Raw genomic sequence first — 25,108 nt, 5'->3', positions numbered from 1 at the left:
CAAATTGCCTGGATCCTTTTCACGATCTGGATTCAGGCACGGTTCATAGATTAAATCAGCCTTGGTCAGCCTTATGGGTGACCTGTATCAGGGATAAGCCAGGGGATGTCACAGACTGTGGTATACACTTGTAGGATGGGTATTAGGGACAATCTTTCACAGTGCTTCCGCTCCTACCAAGAAGGTCATGTCTGGAAAGTAGCAATGGGAGACTGTTTCAACTGCATGGACTTTGTGCTGCAGTGTAAGGTAAAGGTAAAGGGACCCCTGACCATTAGGTCCAGCCGTGGCTGACTCTGGGGTTGCGGCGCTCGTCTCGCTTTATTAGCTAAGGGAGCTGACGTACGTCTTCCGGGTCATGTGGCCAGCATGACTAACCCGCTTCTGGCGAACCAGAGCAGCGCATAAAAATGCCATTTACCTATTTATCTACTTGCACTTTGACGTGCTTTCGAACTGCTAGGTTGGCAGGAGCAGGGACTGAGCAACAGGAGCTCACCCTGTTGCGGGGATTCGAACCACTGACCTTCTGATCGGCAAGTCCCAGGCTCTGTGGTTTAACCCACAGCACCACCTGCGTCCTCTGCTGCAGTGTACCACAAGGTAAAATTTCCTCCCCAATGCTGGTTTTAAAAGCCTCTGGGTGCAGCCATTAGGAGTTTGGGGGCAGTTGCCTGTTCTGGTTGGAGTTGCACTCTTTCCGAAATAACAAGTGCAGAGTTTAGGGGTGCTCCTGGATTCGTCTCTGTCTCTGGAAACCTCTGGTGGCCTTAGTGGCTAGGAGTGCCTTTTACCAGCGATGGCTGGTATGTCAGCTGCAGCTGTTCTTGAACAGTTATGGTCTAGCCCCAGTGATCCATGCATGGGTGACCTCAAGGCTCAAGCCTTGCAATGCACTCTATGTAGAGGCTTCAGCTGGTGCAAAACACTTCAACTAGACTGTTGATAGGAACATACTATCACTAGCACATAACTCCAGTGTCCAAAATTCTGTACTGACTGCACATGTGCTCCTAGGTTCAGGGGTCTTGTACTAATTTACAAGGCCCTTTACAATTTGGGCCCAGGATACCCGAAAGACTGCCTAATCCTCTATAAACCTGCCTGATCATTGAGGTCGTTTTCAGTGGTCTCCCATGGCTCGATACATAGCTCATATGCCCCAGGAGTTACTCATTTAGCATTGCAGGCTTAGTTCCTTTCTGAACTTCTGGCACATACTGAACACATTTTTATTCTAGCAGGCATTCTAATTGAAGTTTGGTTTTATAGTGATTTTCATTTTTCGTATTTTATCTTTGTAAACTGCTTAGAGGCTATTGCACTTAAGCGACATGGTTTAAAACCAACAAATCCTAAGGTTTCTGCCAGGGACCATCCCCACAAGTGTCTAGCTAGACAGGTTTCTCAATGGAAAAGCATTTTTTCACACTTACTTTATTTATTCAAAAGGCTATGCCCCATCCTTGTGCAGATGCATTTCTCAAGGAAGCTTACAGCCATTAAAGTGTCATAGGCTTTATAAAAAATATAAAATCGAAACAGGCTCAGCCAAATTCATTGTACAGTATAAAGGTATCTACCCAGCAAGACAAAAGTGTGCTGGAACAGAAAAGTATTCACCAAACAGCAGAAGGCAACAAGGGATCAGGGCCACTTAGCCATTAGTTTCTCTTTTAAAAAGATTAGCCCCTAGCTCAGAGGACATGACATAGCCCAGTGGTCAAGCATATGTTTTGCATTCATTAGCCTGTAGTCACAGTCCCTGGCATTGTGTTTGATTGTTGATGTAAAAATATATTTTTGGAGCATGATTATTTGAGTTTGTCATTTCTAAAGATTAGCCATTATAGTCTTCTACGATCAGCATTTTTACCTGTTTGGCAAATACATCAGTTCCCAGAACAAAGGCAAGTCATGACCCACAGCCATGTTTGGGGGTGTCAGCGAAAAAGGCAAAAGCCAGTAGCAGTCCAATATCACACTCACTCCAGGATGTTCACAACAAAGCAACAAGACATACCAAAGAGCTGGAGTAAAGAAATTATTCCAATATCTCTGCAGTGACTGAATGCTTATGTGCAGCAGCCTTATAAGCCCCCCTCCTAGGCACAGCTGTTGGACATATGAGCTAACCAAGGATTTGGGTCTACTTGTGAGGAAACTGCTATGCTTGAGTAGCCCATTACTTCTGAGGACTAAGCCAGGCACTATGGTGTCTGGCCATAGCCTGGTAATGCACCTTCATGTGCTGACATCCTCTTGGGCTTGGAGGTGACTTGGCTTCCATCTCTGCCTCTGAGTCCATTTGCAAAGATGTTTGGGGTTTATATGATGCCTCCGAGCATGTAATCTGGAAAGGATCTGTCTTTGCAGAATTCCCAGTTCATCAGCAACGCTGACTAAATGGTGAAGCTTTCTCTCCATGCTTTATCTCTCACAGACATATCCAGAAGACAACCCTGGGATCTGAAAATTGATCAGGCTTTGCTACAAATTCATAATGAATTGCTTGGTGAAAACTTAATCATCTCCTGGATCTCTGATTATTGCTACCAGGTAATTCATACTCATTGATGGGTAGGTGGGAGTTATTGAATGTTGTTGTTGGACTTCAACTCCCATCATTCCTAGCCAGCATGATCAGTGGTCAGGGATGATGGGAGTTGTAGTCCAACAACATCTGGAGACCCACAGGTTGAGAACAACTGCTTTAGACCCTTCTATTTGTGTTATACAGTGGTACCTCTAGTTGCGGACACGATCTGTTCCGGGGTGCCATTCGCACCCTGAAAAGTCTGCAACTAGAGTGGCGCTTCTGCTCAAGCGAGGAGGGCGATAGAGCGTTTCTGCGCATGTGTGAAGCACGCAGAATGCTAGAATGCTAGCCTCTAGTTGAGGCTGGCCTCAACTAGAGCCAGGGCTTTTTCGGCTGTGGCTCCGATCTGGTGGAATGCTCTGTCACAAGAGACTAGGGCCCTGCGGGACTTGACATCTTTCCGCAGGGCCTGCAAGACAGAGCTGTTCCACCAGGCCTTTGGCCAGGACACAGCCTGACTCCCTCCTTCGGCAATCTTCGCGGAGATCTCGCCCAATGGTTGCCATTGGTTTGATTTGAGTTAATTTTATAATGAATGATTTTAGAGTGTTGTGTTGTACTGTTGTACTGTTTTATTGTTGTTAGCCGCCCTGAGCCCGGCTTCGGCTGGGGAGGGTGGGATATAAATAAAAATTATTATTATTATTATTATTATTATTATTATTATTATTATTATTATTTTGCACATGCACAAAGCATGCAGAACGCTTCTGCATGTGCTTGCAGGGCAAAGCCCGGAAGTATATACTTCCAGGTTTGCCTCATTCGCTAGCTGAAAAGACGCAACGTGAACCTAACGCAACACGAGGTATGACTATTTCAAAGATGGTCTTTTTATTGTGTCTAGTTTTGGTCACTTCTATATCTTATTTTTGTTCATTTTCCCTTCCCTTATTTTCCAGTGCTTGCCTCAGGAACTGATTTCCATCAACAAAACATCTGAAGAGCCTAGTATTAGCATTGCTGCTGTGGATTCTCAGCATGCAATCACCCTGCTGGTCAATAACACTAAGGACAACAAAGAAATTTGCAGGTCAGAGCCTTATTTTAGTGTACTGCTCCTTGAAATAGTTCACAGTTGCCAGCATCTGCAATGTCCCCATGGCTCTGCTGTGGTTATTTATTTGGTGAAATTACAGGCTTTAATGAAAGTCCAGCAATATACTGTAATGTAAGCATAGTTCCATCAGTAACCATTATTGGAGAGTTTATGTAATTCTGCAGCAGCTGAAGCAGCAGAACTAGTATAAAGTAAGCAGCACATAAGCGGCACACAAAACACTAAAAAACCATTCTACGTTCTAAATCTTAGGCTTAGTAAATGAATAAATGCTTAAGTCAAGAAAGAACTTAGCATATGAAGTTGAATGTATGTAAATACACCAAAATCTTGAGGGAGAATTTCCTGAAGAAAGAAATTAAATATTATAGCTTAATCTAAGAAGAAATGTAACATATGGACTTGAATGTTTATAAATATATCAAAACCGTGAGAGAGAGTTTACTGAAGAAGCCTGAGACTCTTCATGGGCGAAACAGGTGACAAACACCAGCATCTTGTCTAACTCTTGTGCGTAAGTAACTTCACTGACACTTCGTTTGATCCAGCTTACCTTTGTTGATATCTATAGGAGCCTGGCTAAAGGAACCTTTGAAGACTGAATCTTCCTTTTGGACACAGTTTGAATGAGTTTTCTGTTTGTGGCTTCTGTAGTAGATCTAGTACATAGCTTTCTTGATTTTGGGATTATTAATATGAGATTTAGAACCTAGAATGGTTTTTTTAGTGTTTTGTGTGCTTCTTATGTGCTGCTTACTGTATACTAGTCTACTATGAGAACTGGCAGCATAGGTTCATTTCTTCAGAAGCAGCAGAACTAGCGAAGACAATCTGAATTCATAATGAGAGAAAAAGAAGTAGAAAATCAGCCTAGTGCTGAAGAACTTAGATGGGAGCATAGATAGAAGAGGCTGTAGAGGAGAAGAGTTGCATAATATCAGGAAAGTGAAGAGAGGTAAGCAGAAAACAAAACTAAACCCAAAAGTTTTAGTAGATCCTCGAAGACTTTACCCTGCTGTCAGCTAAATGGGCACAGGTTCTAAACCGTTTGGTTTGTGTGTTCTGCAGGCCATTGGGTGGTGAGCACAGCAGGCATATTTAAAGCACTGTTTCTACACAACTTGTGATCATTGGATCAGCTGGCATCAGGGTTTGGGGGTGTGCGTGTATCAAGTCATCACACAGCTACCTATAGCAGAGTGTTAGCACACCAGAAAACAGTGGGTCAGCTTTTAGGCCATGCTAACATGTAATTATTTACATCCTGCTCTTCGAAGGTATCATACATACTGCATTGTGTCAGTGTGATTTCAGAGGTAGTTCTAATTTAAAAGTAACTTCCAGGATATTTTCCCTTTCCTGTTTGCAGGTTACATTATCATTTTGGAGAATTTGGAAACTATTCCCTAGTGATTGGGAGTCTCCATGGCAGCATCCTGAAGATTTCATGCAATATAACTGTCAATCAGAGTCCTTCCAACAGCTACCTCCGTATGTTACTTTATATGTTTATGCTTTTTTTAAAAAAATATTTAATCCCAAGTATCAAAACATACTAAAAAATAAAAATTGTACATTCTAATTTATACAGTGGAACCTCACGTTACGGACGGGATCCGTTCCGGAGGTTCCATAACACGGAACTGATGCAAGCTGAAGCACCGCGTCTGCACATGCGCACGGTGCGATTTAGTGCTTCTGCACATGCGCAAAGCGCGATTTAGCAAGCGTGTGCGAGCGGCAAAACCCAGAAGTAACCCATTGCGGTACTTCCGGGTTGTCGCGGGATGCAACATGAAAACACGTAACCTGAAGCGGACGCAATATGAGGTATGACTGTATGGATGGATGCCTCTGGGCAAATTAAGGTTAAGGAAAGGGCCGTAGCACTCTGGTGGAACATCTAGTTTAAATGCAGAAGATTCTAGGTTCAATCCCTGGCGTCTCCAGGTAGGGCAGCGAACGTCTGCTGTCTGAAACACTTGAAAGCCCTTGCCAGTCAGTGTAGATCAGGGGTTCCAGAACCTTGGTCCGCAGACAGTAGCTTCATTCAGGTAGTCCATGGCATGTCTGCAGAAACACAATTAAAAACCACACAGCATCTAGCACATCACATTAAAATTGCTACAAGAGGCAGACAAATCATTAAGTGGGCAATTCAGGACCCTGGATTAAAAAAACTAGGGCTCATCTAATATCAGTGCCCCTGTTTGTATGCATATATTTTTTTCAATTCAGTTAATTCATTACAGCCTGACTAACAAGTCACTCTCCCCTGCAATCTCTAACCAGGATCGTTTGCCCAGTTGTTGCTTTCCTGAGCAGATATTCCAGCCCCTGTTTGTGTTCCTGTGAGCTGTTTATTGCAGAAAACATCCTGAAAGAGGTGTAGCTGTAATATTGGATCATCACAGAGAGCTAGTCAGTGTGAAAAAGAATCTAGCTGGAGATGCTTCTATGCTTGAGCATATCAAACTTTTCCTCCTCTGTGTTTCTATTATGTTTTGTTTACTGTCTTCAGATGTTAGCAAATGTTCCAATAAAAACTGGGCTGGGGGTGTTTTTAGTTTTCTGCAGATATGTGGAATTGTGGCCCAGGATTCTACTTTGCAATTTGGAGTAATTAAAACTTACTATTTTCCTTTGTATAGCAATTTTTTTTGCGTTTCTCATCTACATGGGATTCTTCTCCATTCTGGCATTGGGACAGGTTTGTGTGAAGTAAGTAAAATGTCTTATAATATATTCCTGTTACTTCCTTTTGAATGTTTCTCCTACTGGCTAATTGAGAACAGTTCATTTATGCAGTCTGGGAATGTGGCTTGTGGAGTGGTCCTCAGGCCTGTCTCAAAGAGCATTAGCTCCTAAGTGCAAAATATATAATGAACAATCAAATTTCCCTGAAAAATAAAGAACAGAATATCTCTGTTTATTCCAGGCCTTCTTTGAACAATGTCATGCTGCCATTGATGACTGTCTATGTGTAGCTTTCCCACCACTCCTTTTATTACTTGCCTGGTGGCAGCACTTACCGCAAGACCTTTCTTGATGTGTCCAGGTCTCCCTCTGCATCACTTGCTGGGACGTTGTTACGAAAGTGTCCTGGGTGCCAGGGATCTGGGCAGCTGGAATCCAGGGATTCCACGATGGAGAGCAAGATGACTGCCCTACATAATTAAAGGGTCCTCTCTAGTGTTACAAAGATGATGATGATGATAATGATGATGATGATAATTTATTATTTATACCCTGCCCATCTGGCTGGGTCTCCTCAGCCACTCTGGGGGCTTCCAACAGAACACTAAAATACAATAACCTATTAAACATTAAAAGCTTCCCTAAACAGGGCTGTCTTCAGATGTCTTCTAAAAGTTTGGTAGTTATTTTTCTCTTTGACATCTGGTGGGAGGGCGTTCCACAGGGCGGGTGCCACTACTGAGAAGGCCCTCTGCCTGGTTCTCTGTAACTTGGCTTCTCGTAGCGAGGGAACCGCCAGAAGGCCCTCGGCGCTGGATCACGTTGCTCCCTCCAAAGAGTATGCATCATTGATCCTCGTATCCTTTTGGACTGACATTCCAAAACAGGGATGGAAGGCACTGTAATCCAGTAGCTCTGTTTCTCTCTAGATGCAGGGATGTTGCGAGAAACTGCTTCTGAAAGAAAATTGCTCTACCCCATAGCACTTGAGCTCTGGTATTCCACAGTGCTTTCTTTTGGGGGGCTGGGGGAGTCTATGTCAAATGTACAAGTGGGGTTATTTGGAAATTTGGAGTGAGGGTGCCATCAGTAAGTTGGTGACACCCAGCTGGTGTCAACATTCTGCTAGCTGAGGTGGCACACTAGCTTTGACACCTTGCACAGAAATAACCTGATCACTGTTGCCGGTGCTCTGGTAACCTCCAGATTAGACTATAGCAAATTGTAGCACATGGGTGATGTCTTTGAAGGCTGCTTAGGAGGTTCAGTTTGTCTAGAACACGGTGGTTGACAATAGACTGGGACTAGTCAAATGGGAAGCTTTTAATGTTTGATGCATTCTGAGAGATCTGCATTGGCTCCCAGTACGTTTCCGAGCACAATTCAAAGTGTTGGTGCTGACCTTTAAAGCCCTAAACAGCCTCGGTCCTGTATACCTGAAGGAGCGTCTCCACCCCCATCGTTCAGCCCGGACACTGAGATCCAGCGCCGAGGGCCTTTTGGCGGTTCCTTCATTGCAAGAAGTAAGGTTACAGGGAACCAGACAGAGGGCCTTCTCGGTAGTGGTGCCTGCCCTGTGGAACGCCCTCCCAGCAGATGTCAAGGCAATAAACAACTATTTTACTTTTAAAAGTTTTTAATGTCTGATGCTGTACTGTTTTTAATAATCAGTTGGAAGCCGTCCAGAGTGGCTGGGGAAACCCAGCCAGATGGGCGGGGTATAAATTAATAACAACAACAACAACAAAATGTCACAAGTGCTTAAATAACTTCACTGACTGCTAGTTCAAAGCTCTGAATTTAACCTTTAGACCCCTATATCGCTTAAGACCCAATGACTTCCTAACCCTAACCTACATGAACTTGCCCAAACACAGATGTTATATGCATATATTTTTCTATATATCTCCCCGCCTTCTGCTTTGAGGGTGGGTTTCAGGGAAAAGAACATTTTTGGTGGGGTGGGAGGGGCTCATCTTTTCCCAGAGAGCACTGACTTTTCCCTCTTAGTGCCTGGTGAAAACCTTTTTATTAATGAGACGTTTATATTTTTATTTCTTTACTTTTATTTTCCTCTTAAGCTTGCTAACACCACTGATACTTTTAGACTGTTTCTGCCTAGCATAATTTGTTGGGTTTTTACTGTTTTAGTCATCACTGTAAACATCCTTCAGATTTTCATTGCAAAGTAAAGGACAGGTGATCAAATGCTTTAAGTGGCTAGCTAGCTAGATCAATCACTGAAGGTATTCCTGGTAAAGAATAAAAGGGGACCTTTCTTTACTGCTTCATTCACAGCATCGAACCAATCAGAAACTGGCTTTACAAGAAGATGAACCCTACAGAAACTGATCGACTAATTAATTCAGTAAGTTCTTGGAATAACACAAATTGTCCAATTTTTTTAAAAAAAACAACACTGTCAAGAATTTGCTGTGAAGTTTGAGGGGTACACACTTGTTTAATAATCACATTGTTTAATAATTCAGTTTTTTGCCTTGTAAATTGACTGAGTTAAGGCATATTCACACATGCCTGTTGATTACTTGATGAGTGCAGCACCAAAGTTATTACAGTAGTGCCCCGCAAGACGAATGCCTCGCAAGACGGAAAACTCGCTAAACGAAAGAGTTTTCCATTTTGGAGGTGCTTCGCAAAACGAATTTCCTATGGGCTTGCTTCACAAGACGAAAATGTCTTGCGAGTTCCTGCGGGTTTTTTCCCCTCCACCCTTTTTCTAAGCCGCTTATCAGCTGATCCGCTAAGCCGCTTATCAACTGATCCACTAAGCCGCTTATCAGCTGATCCACTAAGCCACTAATAGCACTAATTCGCTAAGCCGCTAATGGGCTTGCTTCGCAAGACGAAAAAACTGCAAGACGAAGAGACTCGCGGAACGGATTCTTTTCGTCTTGCGAGGCACCACTGTACTTCCATCCTAGAAACCACTATCACGGATCAGCTATCACCCAGCGTTACCTTAAATGCAGTCCTCTTTCAGGGTGGCAATGCAGTTAAGTCGGACATCAAATGATTGTACATGTGTATGATTGCCTTTCTTTTTCCTTTTCTTTTTCTAAATGTATTTTTTTATTAAAGATTTCTTGGTTTACAAAAGTATGTGTAATGTAATGTCTCTTTTCAAGTTACATTTTTCTACAGATCAGTTTCATTTGTTGAGACATTAGTGTTACGTTAAGAGTACTGATTGCTTTTAAGGGTTTTTTTGCCTGGTAAATGTATATATAGGATTGAAGCCTGAAACTATGCTGGCTACAAATCACTAATGTGACATTAATTTTGTTATAGCTTTGATAGGGGAGGGTATTTCACTGAAAGGCTGTTTTTTTTGGTGTAAGGAATGGTTTTTACCCTCCTTTGGTGTTTTTTCCTTTATACAGGAAGCAGGGTAACACCCAACATCTGATTAATAGCCAGCCCAATGGGAATAATCATAGGATTAGTAGATTCATCAGAGTGAGTGGCCCTGTTATGTAGAGAAATACTTTTGTAGGTGTGGTTCCTATCATCACGGCAGTAGCATGATGAGAAGCTGCACTTTTGGAAAGGCACTGGACTCATGTCTCATATTTGGAATTTGGTAACGCTAAAGAGGAACTCTCACAAAAGACGATAAATAAATAGATGCCTATAAACCTGTTCTAAATGGCTTGGGCTTTATTCGAGACCATCCACCTCATTGCTATAATTTTACCTTGTTTCCTTTCTATTCAAGGAGCTTGGATCCCCAAGCAGAGCAGATTCTGCTGGTGGCGATTTGCCGGCTGGGGTATGGAGTTCCGCTTCCTCCCTGCAGAGGCTTCGTTCCCTGGACACGTTTAGAGGGTAACTTTCAGCTCTGAAGGATTTCATACCAGAAAGCTTCAAAGACGTTTCTGTAATGTGTTCGGGGAAATTAAAACCAGTTGCTTTCAGAGTTACCGTATTTTTCGCTCTATAGGACGCACTTTTCCCCCTCCCAAAATTAAGGGGAAATGTGTGTGCGTCCTATGGAGCGAATGCAGGCTCCTTGGCTTCAGCGATAGCAACACAAAGCCTCCGAAGCGCAGAGGGAGCGCTTCCTCCGCACTCCGGAGGCTACGCGTTGCTTTTGCTGAAGCCTGAAGAGCGAGAGGGGTCAGTGCGTACCGACCCCTCTCATTCTCCAGGCTTCAGGGATAGCCGCCTGAAGCCTTTGGAGCGCAGTGGGAACTCACGCTGTGCTCCGAAGGCTTCGGGTTCCTTTTGCTGAAGCCGGGAGAACAAGACTCTCCTGGCTTCAGCAGAGAGGGAGAGCTGTGTAGCGCCCCTTCAGCCAAGCAGGAGGAGAAATGAAAGGGGCTCTGTTTCTCCTGCTGCTTCGCTGAAGGGGCGCTGAGCAGAGAGGGGGAGAATTATTATTTTTTCTTGTTCTCCCCTCTAAAACAAGGTGCATCCTATGGTCGGGTGCGTCCTATAGAGCGAAAAATATGGTCATGCTCTTTTCTGTGGCAGTAGGGCTCATCGAGAGGAGAATCCCTTTGTGCTAGATGCCATGAAAAATCCAGCAACCGTACAAACAGAGCACTGTCTGTTTCTTAAGGGATTCAACCCGGCCACAGATTACATGCTGCCCTTCCCCAGTTCCTCTCAGCTCCAGCACATGAGAGAAGGCATGATCTCTTGGTTCATTGTCTATCCCTTAACTGTAGGCAGTCCCCAAAACATAGCAGGCCCAGGGAAATGCTGGAATAAAATGGAAAGTACAAACTCTGCATTATAACATTCTCTTGGCAGATAGAGAAGAGCATTTGGTAGGAACTGTCACTTTCTGCCTTCCGTATGCAGATTTGTTCCATTCTCCCATTTGTAACGGACCTGGGACCAATAAACCGTGATAGGTTTATTTAGAGTCTCAGAACTTAAAGTCAGTTACAATCACCTGCAAACCAACCACCGTAGAAGTAGTGAAACAAGGTAGCCTTCTCTTAACAAAGTATATAGTTCAGTCGGAAGCATGAACCTCAAGGTTGCGGGTTTGAGCCCCAGGCTGGGTGACAAATTTCTCCATTACAGGGGGTTGGACTAGATTTTTGCCTCCTCTCACAAGGAGATAAGGTCAGAAGCCTCTGAATCATACCTTGTATGATTAAATAAATACAGTGGGTTTTTTTCTGGGGGGACGCATACCCCTAAACATTTTGTGAATCTTTGTACTTTTGTCCATTTACTGTATTTATTTCCCCCCGATTTGAACTATAAAATGGCAATTTTCTTGAGTCAAAATTAGAGTACCCCTAAACATTTTTTTAAGAAAAAAGCACTGAATAAATATATAATAATTTAGAAATTTTCTTCTCAGACAGCGATAGTTAACCATTTTAATGGTGAAATATGTGAGGTATATAATCTTCCTTTGCTTTCCCCTTTGTAGGTTGGCCCTTGTAATTATGGTCTTCGTCAATTACGGTGGAGGAAAGTACTGGTTCTTCAAGCATCAGAGCTGGAATGGTAAATGTTGTTCTTGACATTCACTTCATTCATAGAAATGGGTGTTGTTGTTGTTGTTTAGTCGTGTCCGACTCTTCGTGACCCTGTGGACCAGAGCACGCCAGGCACTCCTGTCTTCCACTGCCTCCCACAGTTTGGTCAAACTCATGTTAGTAGCTTTGAGAACACTGTCCAACCATCTTGTCCTCTGTCGTCCCCTTCTCCTTGTGCCCTCCATTTTTCCCAACATCAGGGTCTTTTCCAGGGAGTCTTCCCTTCTCATGAGGTGGCCAAAGTACAGTGGTGCCCTGCAAGACGAATGCCTCGCAAGACGGAAAGACAGTCATCTCGGTTACACGCATTTTGCTTGTAACATTTAGTTAAACTCTCGGTTGCACATATTTTAGCAAGGGAAGAAAGTTGTTAATATGTTTTAGGTCTAAACATTTGGTGGACCCAGGGACAAAGAATTATGAAGCGTTAAAATCAAGATGTGGGAAATATGGAAACGATGAGGAGAAGCAGGACTAAGATGTGGAGATATGCTTCAGAGATCCAGACCGTATTATGATTGGATATATTAATTGGATGTTTTTTATTGGAAAATCAATAAAAATGATTTAAATAAATAAATAAATAAACATTTGGTTTCTACCTAGAGACTAACTACTAGTTGACCCTTTATTATGAAGTTTAATTAATTTCTCATTTTCTCTTTATAGGACTAACCGTAGCAGACCTTGTCTTTCCATGGTAATTCATCCTGATTGTTATTATGACTTCACAGAAGTCAGGAAAGTTTATTCAGCAGAGACCCAAATGGGGTTTTCTTTTACTGTATGTCAGTTGGATAAAACTTGTTTTGTCCTGGATTCTCACAGGTTCAATCATCACAATTGTTTTTTAGAATTACTGTAGTTTTTCCTCACTCTTGTAATTTTAAAGTAAAAAAGCACAAATAGCATGAAATCTTAAATATTCCTGAAACAGGGTGTCCAAAATTGAATTAGCTGATGTTTAAGTTTACAAATCAGTTTTGAAATCCTGAAAAGAGACAGATTCCTGCCATACACCTATATACTGATTTTCACTTTACATGTTGTGCTTGTCTATAAATTCAATATATATCCCTTGGAAACAGTTACCATGAAGAGACTGAGTTCTCATGTTTGAGGATGTATGCTTGGAGCGATGTAGCTCTGTTTTGTTCATAAAATTTGGGGAGGCTAATTTTGCCTTTTTACAGAAGGCAACTGTGCACAGCACCAATTGGCAGAACCGTGACATTATTTATGAACACCGATCACCTTTCCCAGTTTCTCAACATTAATAAAAACTGATTTGGTTTGGGCTTTTTAAAAAACAAATTTAAAACAGAAGACAGACAGCCTGCCTGAAAATTGGGAGCTGCCATATATCCAACAGAATTCTGTTTGCTGTTTAATATGTATGCCAATAGGCAACACATGAGTAGGTAAAAGTGAGCTCACCTTATATGAGAGAAAAACATTCAAAGTCCTGTTTTAAAGACTGCCCACACCTTGAATATATTTTTAGTGCTTCTGCCTTCCTCAGTCATACCCCCCACCCCACAAAATAAGACCCTGAATTTTCCAGTGACAGTCTTCCCCAACTGTAGGTCCTCAGATGTTCCTGGACTACAACTCCCATCATCACCCACCATCCAGCATGGCCTATGCTCAGGGGTGATGGGTGTTGTAGTCCAACAATGGCTAGAGATAGCTGGTCTATGACGTATGAAGGGCTCTTGGGGGAAATATGAGGATAGAAGCCCAGGCCCATGTCAGTAATAATAATAATAATTTTTATTTATACCCCGCCCTCCCCAGCCAAGGCCGGGCTCAGGGCGGCTAACAAGCAATAATAAAAATAAGTTGAATCAATACAACTTAAAAACAAAATTAAAATACAACATTCAAATATTGAAGCATTAAAATATTAAAATGTAGCCTCATCGCAGGAGGAGAAAGGAAAAGGAAAAAGAAAGAGGGGGAGGGAATCAAACTGATTCTGAGCCAAAGGCCAGGTGGAACAACTCTGTCTTTACAGGCCCTGCAGAAAGAGATCAGATCCTGCAGGGCCCTGGTCTCATGAGACAGAGCGTTCCACCAGGCCGGAGCCAGTGTTGAAAAGGCCCTGCCCTGGTTGAAGCTAATCTAACTTCCTTAAGGCCTGGGACCACTAGGGTGGTGCTATTTATGAACCTTGAGGCTCTCCGTGGGGCATACCGGGAGAGGCGGTCCCGTAGGTACGAGGCTCCTAGGCCGTGAAGGGCTTTAAAGGTCAAAAGCAGCACCTTAAATCTGACCCTGTACTCCACCGGGAGCCAGTGCAGCTTGAAAAGCACTGGGTGAATATGCTCCCATGGCAGAGACCCCGTGAGGAGTCTCGCTGCAGCCGCTGGAGTTTCTGGGACAGCTTCAAGGGCAGCCCCGCGTAGAGCGAATGAGGGTGGATACCTTTTCAGTATTTGTGGATTCCTCTCCCACTATCGCCTTCAACACATCTGTTAGTGAAGGGCTCCCCAAATCCCCTGCTCTTTGGACAACATATGCTTGTTAGATCTGCCTTGAGCAGGCATGATTTCCCCCCTCTCTTCCTCTTGCCTCTCTAGGTTTGTGTTCATCATGGGCACCTCCATTTCACTGTCGCTGAGTTCCATGTTGAGAAGGGGACGTTCCAAATGGCAGCTGCTGGGGAAAGTCCTGTGGAGAAGCATCCTCTTGTTTTTAATAGGGGTGATAGTGGTGAACCCAAATTACTGCTTCGGGCCATGTAAGTGTTGAGAGATTGGCTTATTTTCATGCTGACTACAAAATGTGCCGCTTCACTTTTACAGAGCTTCCCCTTGTGTCGCTTGCTTCCGCCTTAATCTCTGTGGCAAATCCCATTAGAGTTGTGACGCTATCCATATATTAGATGGGATAAAATGGTCCCAGAAGAAATGAAGCCTTCTCAAGACCCCACAGTGCAAAGGATAATTTTCTAGTCTGACTTCCTGAAAGGTAGTGCTGAATTCTAGGGGCCTTCAGACCTAAAGGATTGCAGAAACAAGAGAGTGAGGCCCTTTGTCTGAGTTTTTATTTAGTGAATAGAATTTCAGACTTTATAATAGTAGAATACAGTACAGTGGCACCTCGGGTTAAGTACTTAATTCATTCTGGAGGTCCATTCTTAACCTGAAACTGTTCTTAACCTGAAGCACCACTTTAGCTAATGGGGCCTTCTGCTGCCGCTGCGCTGCTAGAGCACGATTTCTGTTCTCATCCTGAAGCAAATTTCTTAACCTGAAGCACTATTTCTGGGTTAGCGGAGTATGTAACCTGAGGTACCACTGTACTGAAAAACCCAACTTAACATATAGCAGTCCTCACAACTGCATGTTATTTAAGCGGATAGGCTAAATGGCAGAGAAGCCCCTTAAAAGGAATGTATTTTTCCAGAGTGCCCCTTGGCTGAGAGAAACCCAGACTATGCAACTTAGTAGCATAAGCCAGTACAGAACTGGGTTGTCCAGAGGTTATCATAGGATTAGACTCAGTCCCAGTTACTTCTGCAATAAATATTCTGAGCACAGTTAAGGCACCGATTAAAATAAGCAGCTGAAACATCTTAATATGAAACTACCATCTCCAACAGCATGTATTGTCTTCGCATCAGATCCAGATTTGAATCAGTTAGCTCTCTAATAATGCAGGACTTACTTTTACATTGCTTTTTATGCCTTCTGCAGTGTCCTGGGACAACCTCCGAATTCCAGGTGTGCTTCAGAGACTAGGCTGCACATACCTTGTGGTTGCTGTGCTTGAGCTCCTCTTTGCCACACCTGTGCCTGAGAACAGTGCTCTGGTAAGTGAATGGCCGAACAGCTGGATCTGAACATAGGGAGTGAACAGAAGGCTGCTTTGGTCACCATTGCCTGCAGCAGAACAGTCGTAGTCTAATTGAGGAAAGCTGAAATGGCTCCAGAAGTAGAACCCTTGCTGTGCATACGTTCTTCTTAATGAGTGCTGTTAAAAAAGTTACATGAAACACTGGACAATAAATAGAAGATAAGGTTCATAGGAACATAAAATAAGAAGCAGCAAGATGATACTAAAACCTAAATACAGTTCCCAATGAAATATAATGCTACCTATGTAAAACAGAAGGGACGTGGGTGGCGCTGTGGGTTAAACCACAGAGCCTAGGACTTGCCGATCAGAAGGTCGGCGGTTCGAATCCCCGTGACGGGGTGAGCTCCCGTTGCTTGGTCCCTGCTCCTGTCAACCTAGCAGTTCGAAAGCATGTCAAAGTGCAAGTAGATAAATAGGTACCGCTCCGGCGGGAAGGTAAACGGTGTTTCCGTGCGCTGCTCTGGTTCGCCAGAAGTGGCTTAGTCATGCTGGCCACATGACCCGGAAGCTGTACGCCGGCTCCCTTGGCCAGTAGAGCGAGATGAGCGCTGCAACCCCAGAGTCATCCGTGACTGGACCTACTGGTCGGGGGTCCCTTTACCTTTTTATGTAAAACAGCAGCCATAAGAGGATGTGGGATGTAGAAGGAAATGGTCTTTCAGCAATAGCAGAAATACGCTGCACCTTCATTCACTGCTCAGACACAATTTGTGATCCTATAAAGGTGGAAGGGCATTTAATTTTGTAACTTGTTCTCCCCCCCCCTTTTTTTTTGCAACTTGTGCAGTGTCCCCTTTTTATTGTTGTATTTCTCTCCCACCCATAAATTAAAGCAAATAAACATAAAAGCAGCTATACTTTAATCAGTAGTGCCAACCAAGAAAACAAAGCCTTTTGCTGACATTATGAGGTGGTAATCCACCTGCTTAAAGCCTAGATCCAATACCTAAAATAGAATAAAGAAAAATATCATATGATGAAATTAGAGCCTGTAGAAAATGGGGGGGGGGGCACTTAGGAAAAAACAAGCCAGGATGCTTTTAGATAGCCGAGCAGTTGTGATTAGTGGTGGTGCTTGTTCTTGAAGGCATGTCATCTGTTGGGTTACTCAGTCAAAATTTACTTTTTCTTCTCTGTTTCAACAGGAAGATCCATACTCTGCTCTCCAAGATATTCTTCCATATTGGCCCCAGTGGCTTTTCATGATGGCGCTTGAAGCAGTTTGGCTGTGCCTCACCTTCCTGTTAAACGTACCTGGGTGTCCAACGTCAGTCAAAGCTTAGATCTTTTTTCACTTTGTTTGCTTTTCTAAGTGTGGTCTTTTCCAGATATCTAGAGAACTGGTTTCATTAGGACTCCAGGCCACCCACATTCTGGTGTCTGACACTTGGAAATCCAGATGACACCTTCCTTCCCCCACCCCCCACCCCGCCCCCAATTGACTTGGAGGCAGAACTTGCTATGACATTTTCACCTGCAAGCCTGTTTGAAATTAATAGAAGTTGTGCAGCAGCACTACTACGGCCTTGGGCAGCCTCTGCTGATTTCAGCAGGGCTTATGTAGGGGAATTTCCTGGTACGGGGTGGGGTGAATAGTGCCCACAGCTCAACATTGCCTATCTCCAATTCTGCCAGTCTTCATTTACTACCTGTGGCAGTCACTTTATGATCGCTGCTTTCTGTCAGGACCTCTGTGCAGAAATGCTGAAGTTTAGTGGATAATCAACACTAGGGGTTGCTGGCTCCAGGATTTGTGCCCTCAGTAATAATAATAATAATAATAATAATAATAATAATAATAATAATAATTTATTATTTGTACCCCGCCCATCTGGCTGGGTTTCCCCAGCCACTCTGGGCGGCTTCCATAGAAACCAGAAATACACTAAAATATCACAGATTAAAAACTTCCCTAAACAGGGCTGCCTTAAGATGTCTTCTGAATGTCAGGTCTCAGTGCCTTTCCCAAGGACCCACAAATCCTGGAGCCAGCAACCAGCAGAATGTCATGCTGCCTGTGACATTCTTGGGTGCTCCATGCAAAGTGAGAATAGCAGCCAAGGTGGGTGGTGGGCTGTTTTCCAGGTGTGGGGTCCCAGCAAATGCCTTGCCACTCTGATAACCTGACAACTCAGGATGCTGAGTTCCCCAGAGTACTGAACAAAAGGAGATAGCTGTCTCTTTCCCAATAACTCATCTCAGGCCACTTCCGACCATGTGGTTCACTTCCTTTTTTTTCCCTTTTAGAGGTTACCTTGGTCCTGGAGGCATTGGAAATTTTGGAATGTACCCCAACTGTACTGGAGGAGCAGCTGCTTATATTGATCAATTGCTTCTTGGAGAAAAACACATCTACCAACATCCATCTTCTAACGTAAGTGGTTGAAGCTTCTCATGCACCCATTGGCCATCTCCAAAATGAATAGTGGCCTGCTTAAAGTTTTTAACATCTGTTTATTCTTAAGAACAAAGTTACATGGCAAAATGCAGTGTGTATTTTTTCAGTTCTTCAGCTCTTTAATGCAGCTACCAGCTATTTGGCGCTGCTTTACTTAGAATAGAGGTCAGGGGTCCCTTTACCTTTACTTAGAACAGATGCTGGATTTATAATTTACAGAAATGCAGTATTATTTTTAGTGGCAGAAGACCCGGCATGAAAACACACATCTGACATCAGCTGTGGAGATAAGCTTCACTTTCGGCTCCATTCAGATATGGAATCATGTTCTATAAATGGTTGCTCAATTGAAATCAGACCCTGTACTTTAACTGTAGTAGTTTTATAGCCGCACACTCCAGGATTAGTCAAATTTCACTCATGCCAAAAAATTAGGCAAGGACCAGAAGCAAATCTCACTAAGGTAGTTTATGCGGCCAAATTCTTTACTGCAGTGATGCTAGATAGCCAAGGATGCACAAGTGAGGCTTCATAGCCAAGGAAATACTGTTCAATGGGTTGCTGCTATCACTACAGCAATACTGCAACCATATCAGTAACTCCAGTGAACCGACTTTGGGTTTCTTCAGTTGCTATTCCATCTCTGAATTTCTGTGAATGAGATCAGGAAGGGGTGGGTTCTCAGTGCAAGTGTTACTTTCAAAGTGCAGAGAGTAAGCGCACAGGCCCCAGATTTCCCCCTAATCTCACAGAGGGATTTGGGGACAGAGGTAAGATGCAAGCAGACAACATTTCTGAACAGTGATTCCAGTGCTAAACCCAAATTGGAACCAAGGAGAATAAATACCAGAATAGTATGTGGAAAAGGTAAGACAAAAAAGGAGACCCTAGCTTAAGCAGGCTTATAAGTCTAGAATAACACGCACATTTCCACATACACACACGTAGCTGATAAATCATATTCTGATTAATTTTAAGGAAAATCAAGAGACACAAAATATGGGGACTTAGAATTATCGGACTAGCATAGCTAAGAGCAGTTATGAACTCTCAACATACGCAGACAAGAAGAGAAACAACTGAATCTTCAGCAGGAAATATGCTTAAGTTACAGATTTCAGCAGGAAATGTGCTTAGATCAGGATATTTGGCATGCCAGTCTGAAAAACATCTAAATTAAGCAATGCGGAACCTAATGCAGGGAGCCTTTATACTGTGTTTGGAAACCACATTTGCTTAGCTTGTCTGGAACAAGCGAGGCAAGGAACCGGATGAGTAGGGCATGTCATTTTAGGGGGTCAAACTTAATTTTTGCAAATTTCTTCAGTGAGGCGTCTTAAAAAAGCGTTTTTGGATGTGAGGAATTCAAATGTGCTATAATTTTTGTGATTTAACAACATCTGGCTTGGTAGGTTTACATTTGATGAAGTAGCACATAAACTGTTTTGGGAAAACCAAAGAATTTTAATTTTTCCTTCTGAAAATGTCAGGTAATGCATAAAATTATAATAATATAACTGCAAGTACTTGGCAATCATTTTTAATGATTTCTATGCAATTGTACACACCTTTTACTTACCAAGCAAAACTAAATTATATTAACCAATAACTTTGTATGTGTTGCTTTTTATTTTACGTTTGTTCCAGTTGTACCTTAATAAAAACTAAAAATAATTCAAAATTCTCTATCACTGCTTAGTTCAGATGGTGAGGAAGGACTTCAGTAGACCCCAGGTACACACTTTGAATCAGGGATACCACCACCTTGTTTAGAGAGTTGGGACCATGTTATAAAACACCTCGCAGAAAGTCTGCCAGCCTTTCATAGTGTGTACGTCTTCATTTATAGGTTCTTTACCTGACTACAGTAGCCTTTGACCCTGAAGGAATTTTGGGAACAATCAATTCTGTTGTCATGGCATTTTTCGGACTTCAGGTAGGATACCTTATTGTCCTATTTAAGCAGGAAAGCTGGATGGCATATTTCTGTAAAACGCAGGTGTTGTCGTGATGAAGTTCCTTCTCTAGAGAGCATAACAGCCCAAACCTATAAACTTGTAGGCCGTATGAATGGCTATCTCAGAACATCTCTCCATAATATAATCTTGGCATTGCAGATATGACGCAGTGTTCAGTACCATGGATGACTGTCCCAGGATAGAAACAGAAAGAATCCATCTCAAAGAGGACAAACAAACAAGAAGGGGGGTTAGAGATGTTGCATAGATATTTTGAAGCAACATTATTATGTAAGACGTTGGGAGAATGTTTGCATCAATATCTTGGAAAATCTGCAGAATTACTGAGTTCTACTTTAGATTTTGGCTGTGGTGCTCTTGTCAACCCCCCCCCCCCCAATTTCAGTTAGTTGGTCCCTTTCCCTATTAAACCCATTCTAGGCAAGGCCACTGTTCATGTTTCCAACATCTTTTTTTTTTTACTTTTAAGGCAGGAAAAATCCTCATGTTCTACAAAGACCAGCACAGACAAATAATGCTCCGTTTCTGTGTGTGGAGTATAGTCCTGGTAAGTCTCAAATGCTGTATTAATACAATTCAAGTCACAAATACTGAATCAATTGAATTCAAAGTGTTTCCTCCCCAATCCTTTTAAAGCTTTTTTTTCTTCTGCAGGATTTAGTTCAGAATAATCCTCTGTTGAGTATCTTTTTCTGTGAATACCTGTTTCAAAACCCATCAAACCTCATTTTTTATTGCTGCCTAATAAAAACTCAACACCTATAATTCTGTACAGAGTTAAGGCCTAAAAGCACCTAAATCTGTGTTGGACAATGGTCTACATATCAGTAGTTGGTTAAAGAGCAGGAATATATGGATGTTTCCCCCAGTGGAGGGGAGTAAGAAAAGGGGTTCCACGAGGATTTGTTTTGAGACTGGTGCTCTTTAACATGCTCACAAATAACCTGGAGTTAGAGGTAAGCAGTTAGGGTGACCAAGTTTGCTGATAGCATCAATTTACTCACAGTAGATAAACAATAATAAATTGTGAAGAATTCCAATCTCTCTGAACTGAATGTGTGACAAAATTACAACTATAGTGGAACCTCGTGTTACGGATGGGATCTGTTCTGGAGGCCCGTCTGTAACAGGGAACTGACACAAGCTGAAGTGCTGTGTCTGCGCATGGTGCGATTTAGTGCTTCGGCGCATGCGCAAGCAGCAAAACCCAGCAGTAACCCATTCCGGTACAGTGGTACCTCGGGTTACATACGCTTCAGGTTACAGACCTCGCTAACCCAGAAATAGTACCTCGGGTTAAGAATTTTGCCTCAGGATGAGAACAGAAATCGTGCTGCATTGGCAGCGGGAGGCCCCATTAGCTAAAGTGGTGCTTCAGGCTAAGAACAGTTTCAGGTTAAGAACAGACCTCCGGAACGAATTAAGTACTTAACCCGAGGTACCACTGTACTTCCGGGTTGCTGCAGGACGCAACACGAAAACACATAACCTGAAGTGGATGCAACATGAGGTATGACTATATGGCTCAATGTAAGTAAGTGTAGAATGATGCACAATTGGAGCAAAAAATCCTAAGTTCACATATACATGATTGGCGTCTTAGCTGGAGGGTCCGGCTGACTAAGTACAGTGGTGCCTCGCAAGACGAAATTAATCCGTTCCGCGAGTCTCTTCGTCTAGCGCTTTTTTCGTCTTGCGAAGCAAGCCCATTAGCGGTTTAGCAGATAAGCAGATAAGCTGCTAAGCGGCTTAGCGGCTTAGAAAAAGGGGGGGGAGGGGGAAAAAACCCGCAGGAACTCGCAAGACATTTTCGTCTTGCGAAGCAAGCCCATAGGGAAATTCGTTTTGCGAAGCGCCTCCAAAATGGAAAACCCTTTCGTCTAGTGGGTTTTCTGTCTTGCGAGGCGTTTGTCTTGCGGGGCGCCACTGTAGATAGCTCTGTAAAAATACCGACCCAGCATGTCATAGCTGTGAAAAAAGAAATATATTCTAGGGAGCATCAGGAAAGAGATTGAAGAATAAATATGTCAATATCTGAATTCCTTTGTACAGATTTATGGTGCAACTATACCTGGAATACTGCGCTTCGTTCATTTGTTTTAAGTCACTTTGGAAGTTTATTAAAATGAAGGGTAGCAATTTCAGTACAGAATAGTTCTGAGTCTGGATGATGTTTTCTTTCATCCTTCTCCGTTAGATTGCTTTGGCTGCTTTTAGTGTCAGGATTCTTTTTTTACAGTTAATAAACCCAAAGATGCTCATTGTGTGTTTTTAGAGGTCTTTGCTACATTGGGGAGGGGGAGGGGAGAGAGGGACCAAAGCATTTCACCGTTGCATGGCTTTTCCCTTGACATGAATGTGAGGAGCAGCTCCTCAGAATACCACCCTCCATCCACAGATGAAACATTCCACGGTAATTCTACAAAATTCCTTTCTCACCGCAAATTACCTGTTTTTCAGGGTGTTATTTCTGCTGTATTGACCAAAGGCACAAAAGACCAAGGCTTTATTCCTGTCAACAAGAATTTATGGTGAGTAGAATAAAAAGTTGCTTCAATGCTGTACGGTAGCATTTGCTAGACATTTCCTGAATGGCTGTTTTGAAATTCCTGCAGGTCCATTTCATACGTGACAACACTGAGCTGTTTTGCCTTTGTGCTTCTGCTGTTAGTGTACTATCTTGTAGATGTGAAGAAGGTGTGGTCAGGTGCTCCCTTTTTCTATCCAGGTAAGTGTGCTTTAAAGGAAATTGTTCTTACTTGAACTAAGTAAATACAGAAATGGAAGAGGAAAGCATGAATACCCTTGTTGGGTTTCTTTTTAAAACAGTGAGGATTCCTATTTATTCCATCTAAAATCCTTGCTTGGTTTCTAAACAATTCTGAATTAATTTTGGAAGTCTGTGAAATCAGTTTTCTACCCAGATTTAGTATTTCGGATTGGACATTTGCCATGGTTGCCACCCCCCTTCAATATGTAGTGGTTTGCTGGTTGCACCCATCAGTCACTGAACACACTCACCACTGCCTCTAGCAGGGAGTAAGCCGAGCAGTTGCTAAGCAACTGGCTCATCTCCCTGAAATCAGCAAAGCATCCCTGTTCAGACATGTGGTGGAAGCAGAACTTTTTACCTCTCTCGCCCTGACCTAGCCACTGTGATCCATGCGACGGTCACCTCCAGACTGGATTATTGTAACTCGCTCTACGTGGGGCTGCCCTTGAGACTGACCCAGAAATTCCAGCGGGTGCAGAATGCTGCAGCGAGACTCCTTATGGGGTCTTCACTGCGAGATCACATTCACCCGGTGCTATACCAGCTGCACTGGCTCCCGGTGGAGTACAGGATCAGGTATAAGGTGCTGGTTTTAACCTTTAAAGCCCTATACGGCCTAGGACCCTCGTACCTACAGGACCGCCTCTCCTGGTATGCCCCAGAGAAACTTACGGTCTTCAAATAAAAACATCTTGAAGGTCCCAGGCCACAGAGAAGTTAGGCTGGCCTCAACTAGAGCCAGGGCTTTTTCGGCTGTGGCTCCGACCTGATGGAACACTCTTTCACAAGAGACTAGGGCCCTGTGGGACCTGACATCTTTCCGCAGGGCCTGCAAGACAGAGCTGTTCCGCCAGGCCTTTGGCCAGGGCACAGCCTGACTCCCTCCCTTGGCAATCTTCGCGGAGCTCTGGCCCAATGGTGACCAGTGGCTTGAATTTAATTAATTTTATAATGAATGATTTTAGAGTGTTGTTTGTGCTGTACTTTTGTACTGTTTTATGGTTGTTAGCCGCCCTGAGCCCGGCTTCGGCTGGGGAGGGCGGGATATAATTTTTTTTATTATTATTATTCTTGGGGCAAGACCAACAACCAGAGGAACTCCCTGGGATGAAGACCAATCCAAATGATACACATTAGTAGGAAAGTCTGCTTAAGCCTCTCTGTTCCAATCATTTATTCAATCAAAATCATCTTCTCTAGTCAGCTTCTCTAAGCAAGGGGGGCGGGGAACAGAGCCATATTCATCCTCCTGTAGGATGAGAAAGCAGATGAAGTATGCGCGATTCTGAGCAGAAACCTCCTACTCTTCTACTCCCCGTCAAAGTTTACGATACTGCTTTTAAGTTTGCTTGGTTTAAAAAAAAATGGTGGGAGATGGTTCTCACAGCTGTCTAGGTTTGACCCTGAATAAACTGACAAACCCAGAAAAATTAGGGAAAGGATAAAAACGTGAGTCTCGTGAAACCCTAATGGCAATCCTGTTGGGAGTCTCCTCTCCCCCTGCTTCGTGAGATTACAAACGTCAGGATATTGGGTAGAGACAGGCAGGTGTTTGGATGCCAAATGGAAAACGTTTCATCCAATTGGGCCATGAGACTCAGTGGTGGCAGTGTAGTAAAGAGAAATGAGGGGAATCACAGAGCACAGACTGCAGGTTCAGGCAGCAGCCCAAAGTTCTTGTATGCGTCACACTGACAAAACATTTCCCAGCCTTGTTTTGTCACTAAAACATGGTGTCAAGAGCAGAAGACTACACAGACATGCCCCTAAAGCATGTTGTTTTGCTCAACTCCACTCTTGAGTTTGGCAGCAACAGCCTACATCACTTTTATCTCAGATCCAAAATGTCAGCAGTTGTGTTCTGTAGCTTAACAATTCCTGTCATGCAGTATGGCTGTAACATGCAGTTTTTCTGATGGCATTCTTGGTCTCTTTCAAAGGTATGAACTCCATTCTCGTCTACGTTGGGCATGAAGTATTTGAAAACTACTTTCCTTTTAAGTGGAAGATGCAGGATACACAATCCCACAGCGAACACTTGGCTCAGAACCTAACTGCTACATCTTTATGGGTTATCATTGCATATATACTCTACAGGAAGAGAATATTCTGGAAAATCTAACTGAAGAAGCCAAAGATACTTGTGGCATAAGAATACTGGATTAATTACTCCCCGCATATTGATGTTACTTTTTTTTTAAAAAAGGGATTGTGTG

The 25,108-nt window shown here is 43.1% G+C and overlaps 1 protein-coding gene across 1 annotated transcript in view; it reads left to right on the top strand.

Annotated features, from left to right (window-relative positions):
* Positions 1-25,088, top strand: part of HGSNAT (heparan-alpha-glucosaminide N-acetyltransferase) — a 28,186-nt gene extending 3,098 nt beyond the window's left edge. The window contains exons 2-18 of the mRNA XM_081836303.1: positions 2,444-2,559; positions 3,502-3,632; positions 5,029-5,150; positions 6,311-6,380; positions 8,655-8,724; positions 10,093-10,202; positions 11,770-11,846; positions 12,548-12,578; positions 14,461-14,621; positions 15,580-15,695; positions 16,888-17,009; positions 17,990-18,116; positions 19,990-20,076; positions 20,589-20,666; positions 22,580-22,650; positions 22,735-22,847; positions 24,833-25,088. Coding sequence (XP_081692429.1) covers positions 2,444-2,559; positions 3,502-3,632; positions 5,029-5,150; positions 6,311-6,380; positions 8,655-8,724; positions 10,093-10,202; positions 11,770-11,846; positions 12,548-12,578; positions 14,461-14,621; positions 15,580-15,695; positions 16,888-17,009; positions 17,990-18,116; positions 19,990-20,076; positions 20,589-20,666; positions 22,580-22,650; positions 22,735-22,847; positions 24,833-25,014 — 1,784 coding nt within the window. The 3' untranslated portion in view covers positions 25,015-25,088. The remainder of the gene's footprint in view (positions 1-2,443; positions 2,560-3,501; positions 3,633-5,028; positions 5,151-6,310; positions 6,381-8,654; positions 8,725-10,092; positions 10,203-11,769; positions 11,847-12,547; positions 12,579-14,460; positions 14,622-15,579; positions 15,696-16,887; positions 17,010-17,989; positions 18,117-19,989; positions 20,077-20,588; positions 20,667-22,579; positions 22,651-22,734; positions 22,848-24,832) is intronic.
* The last annotated feature ends 20 nt before the right edge of the window (positions 25,089-25,108 follow it).

The sequence above is a fragment of the Podarcis erhardii genome (assembly GCF_964252035.2).
Source record: "Podarcis erhardii genome assembly, chromosome: 13".
Taxonomy (NCBI): Eukaryota; Metazoa; Chordata; class Lepidosauria; order Squamata; family Lacertidae; genus Podarcis; species Podarcis erhardii.
The sequence above is the reverse complement of the archived record's forward strand: the minus strand, read 5'-3'. Positions and strand labels throughout refer to the sequence as shown.